The following is a 4,005-nucleotide window of genomic DNA, read 5'->3' on the forward strand; positions in this document are numbered from 1 at the left end:
ATATACAGTCAAACCAAAAATTATTCAGAGACCAGATATAATTTTTGATATTTTTTTACTAGTGGGTGCAGGACACTATAGTTCATTTATGTAAGTGAGGATAGCAAAATAAAGTAAACTGTGACAAATTATACCCAAATATTCTTCATACAGTGGACTACCAGTAACATTTGTGAGCAAAAATTATCCAGACACTTTGAGCTGAGCATGTTTTGCTCAAGTGTTTTCTCTTTAATTGCTAATGTGATCTTTTTACACCACAGACTGAACAGAATGAAGCACTGCTTGGTAATTAGTTGAGCTGAATTGGTTTTATCTAATTGTGTTCTTAAATGTAACATCTGATAGATATTCAACCGAATTCATTCCATACCTTTCTATCAAAGTTATCTGACATTATCAAGATGAGTTTGTTCTGACTCAGTTTAACTCTTGAGTTCTTCTCATATTTTATTACCATTTTCTAAACTATAGCCAATAAACTGTGATTATGGTAGAAATGTTGAAGTGTCTGAATAAATTTAGGTTTAACTGTATAGTACAAACACAGTTTTCATAGTCAACTAAAACTCAAACCATTTTTTTTTTTTTGATAATAATAATTGAAATAAAATATAAACATATAAAATATTTTTAAAAACATTAAATTATTTTATTTCAGCTAGTTGCCAAGGAAACATTTATCATTTTGATTTAGTTTAACATACTAAAATAACTAAACAATGTTTAGTTATTTTCATACATTACTTGATGTACTAAAATAACAAAAAATAACACCTAAAACAACTAAAATAAATTTTTATAAAAAACTGTATAAACATAAAATGACTAAGTTACTAAAACTAAAATAAATAAATAAATCAAATCCAAAACATTACTAAAATCCAGTATTAGGATGGTTACTATGGAAATGTAACAGGTTACAGATTATTACAGAAATGTAACAAGTAGTGTAACTATTTCAATTACTTTATTAAAGTAATGTAGCTGATTACATTTTTTTTTATTTTATAGCACAACCACCACAATATCAAACTTTAGCACCTCCTTTTACTTTGAGGTTAAATACAGATTTAAAATCATAACAAGAAATAGTTTAAGAGATATGATACTCTTTTTAAAATCAAATCTTTGCATAGCTGTGACAGTAAACATTGCATATAACAATGTCTTGGAAAATCTATATCTTACAAAATAAAGCATATACATAAACCCAAATAGGAAATAAAACAGTTATGGATCAGTGGTGCTTGAATGAGTGACTGACCGTATCCGTTATCGCTGTACGAGGACGGATGTTCTCCCAGGATGGCCTGCCGCTGTCGGCCTTTACCGCGCTCTACAGTAAAACACATTCAACACACACACACACCGACGGTCAATACACCCACATTTACACATTCACTATGAGAACACAACAGACGCACATGATCCTGAAGACAATGAAGATCTGTTTAATATCAGTAACATCCCTCACTTTACATGACTCTATGCGTGTCTGGATGATTTACTAGGGAGGTTTTTTAATTCTCATTCTCAATCACAATACGATTTGTTGTATTTATATATATATATATATATACACACACACATTATACAGTACATAAAGTATATATAGAAATTTTCTTTCTTTGAATCCACAAAAATTAAAAATACAACACTGAGAAAAACTGGTGCAGAAACTATTTTTACTCAGAAATTGAAGTCGTAAATTACAAAGAAATGGCAAGTAGGACAGTGAATTGATTTTTTTTTTAACGTTTTACATTTTCTACATTAAAAAAAAACTTTTAATTTTTTTATAGAAAACTCAAATAGTATTTTTTGTTTGTAAAATGTACTCTGATAATCTTTGTAGTATGTACAATTTAGTTGTATTATTTTTGACAGTGAGCCAGATTACTAAATACTAACCAAAAAATGTAATAAAATTTAGATAATTAAATATAATTTTAATATTTTTTTCCTGCATGAGAAATTCTTGTCATGAGCATTTGAGGTTAAATGTGCTTCACTGGCATGAAAATAATGTCAAAACACAAAACATTTTTTAAGACCATTACTGTACTTGTATGTAAAAATTTAGTTCTGCATTTCCATAGCTCAAACAGTAAAGCACTGTGATCACAACACCAAGCTAATGGGTTCAATTCCCAGAAAATGCATGAAATGATTCAATGCGATGCAAATCAGTTTGGATAAAAGCATCTGCCAAATGCATAAAAGTAAATGCAATTTATTTTTCTGATTTTAGATGAACATGTTTTATCTGAAAATAAAAGCAGTCGACTAGAAACCATTTGCAATATTACATTCACTTTCACATGTCACTGAACCAAACGAAACACACGAGCTGCTGGGCACCTCGTAAAGGTGAAAGAGGAAAATAAAAGTCATTAAATGTCACAGAAACACTCCTGTACATACTGCGAGACAGACAGGCAGAGACAGAGAGAGAGAGACGGGCAGATATAAAAGGCTTTGTAAATTAGGCTGGATTCAAACATAATCCTCTTTAGATGAAGCAGAAAAACAGACAAACATTCAGAAGAAAATTTTTTATGTGGCTTGCAGTTTTTGTAAAAAAAAAATGTGTTTGTTTTTAGCCAATTTATTTATAATAGTTAATTTTCACATTAAATTCAATATTATGTCAACACTGAAATTGCTGTATAATTTTAGTAATTAAAAATAATTTTCATGTCAGACAGTAAAATGTGAAACATATCTGTAGTTTCTCGCAACAAAAACCCAAGTGTCTTTAATTCTTTAAGGCAAGACACTACAGGTGAATATGGTAAAAATGTAAACTAACATATATCACCATACTTCAGCTGATTAATCACAGTACATAGAGACAACTGTTTTGTATTACAAGTTTTCTAAAATGTTATGTCTGAATATGCATACTATTAGTTAATTATATATGCACTAAATTACATAGATTTTCAGAACATAAATCTGAACAATACATGTAGTACAACAATAAACACCTGAATGTGTATTTTGGGTGTTTTCTTTCCACTTAATAATACATATCTTTAAATAATAGTATCTTTAACTAAGATAATCCATATTTTTTAAACAGTTTTACACTTTATCTATTTGCGTCTGTATATTTAAATTCCAATCAATATCTTTAAAGAGTTTTTTCTCCACTTCAGCAGCACTTACATACACCAAACTTTACAGTTTTATTCCTCTCTATATTCTGAATGTTTTTACTGAGGGGATTTTGGATTTCTCATTTTATCACTCCATAAATCAGAAAATACTGTCAACAGACAGAAAAAAACACATTTTCACCATGTTTTTAAGAAAAAACGTTATATAAATCAGTGTGCATGATATATTCACAAACCCCTCAGTAAAAACCTTCAAAATATAGAGAGGAATAAAACTGTAAAGTTTGGTGTATGTAAGTGCTGCTGAAGTGGAGAAAAAACTCTTTGAAGATATGGATTGGGATTGAAATATACAGACGCAAATAGATAAAGTGTAAAAAAAAACAGTGTTTTTTTTATGTTCTGGTCAATTTTTAGATAACATCCAAAATACACATTTATGTATATGTATTGTAATTGAAATCTATAGACACAAATAGATAAGATGCAATAAAATAAACACTTAAATGTGTATTTTGGATGTTTTCTTTCTACTAGTCTAAAAGAAGACATATTATTCTACTAAATTTGATCAATGCAAAAACAATGTCCTATAGTGTCTCACCTTAAAAAAAAGTCATGTTAATATTAATAATTTGGTCTAAACCTACAGCTGGGATCGGACAGGCTCCATGTGCCTGAAGGAGATCTGAGCTTCAGCCATCACATTTCTAATTCTACAAAGTGCTGACAGAAAGTACAGAATGCTGAGAGCGCCGGAATAAAGCGAGACAGACAGAGAGAATGAACAGAGGAAGAGATGTTTAACACAGAGGTACTGTGAATGTCTGATGAGTGTCTTCACATTAGCGTGTGAGTCCAGCTCACGCTCTTATCTTCA

The 4,005-nt window shown here is 29.8% G+C and overlaps 1 protein-coding gene across 1 annotated transcript in view; it reads right to left on the reverse strand.

Moving 5' to 3' along the window:
• Positions 1–4,005, reverse strand: part of LOC107749628 (heterogeneous nuclear ribonucleoprotein L-like) — a 17,127-nt gene that overhangs the window by 4,601 nt on the left and 8,521 nt on the right. The window contains exon 6 of the mRNA XM_016564791.1: positions 1,264–1,348. Within this exon, the coding sequence (XP_016420277.1) occupies positions 1,264–1,348 (85 nt within the window). The remainder of the gene's footprint in view (positions 1–1,263; positions 1,349–4,005) is intronic.

The sequence above is a fragment of the Sinocyclocheilus rhinocerous genome, unplaced genomic scaffold, assembly GCF_001515625.1.
Source record: "Sinocyclocheilus rhinocerous isolate Xijiao unplaced genomic scaffold, SAMN03320098_v1.1 scaffold4136, whole genome shotgun sequence".
In the NCBI taxonomy this organism is placed as follows: domain Eukaryota; kingdom Metazoa; phylum Chordata; class Actinopteri; order Cypriniformes; family Cyprinidae; genus Sinocyclocheilus; species Sinocyclocheilus rhinocerous.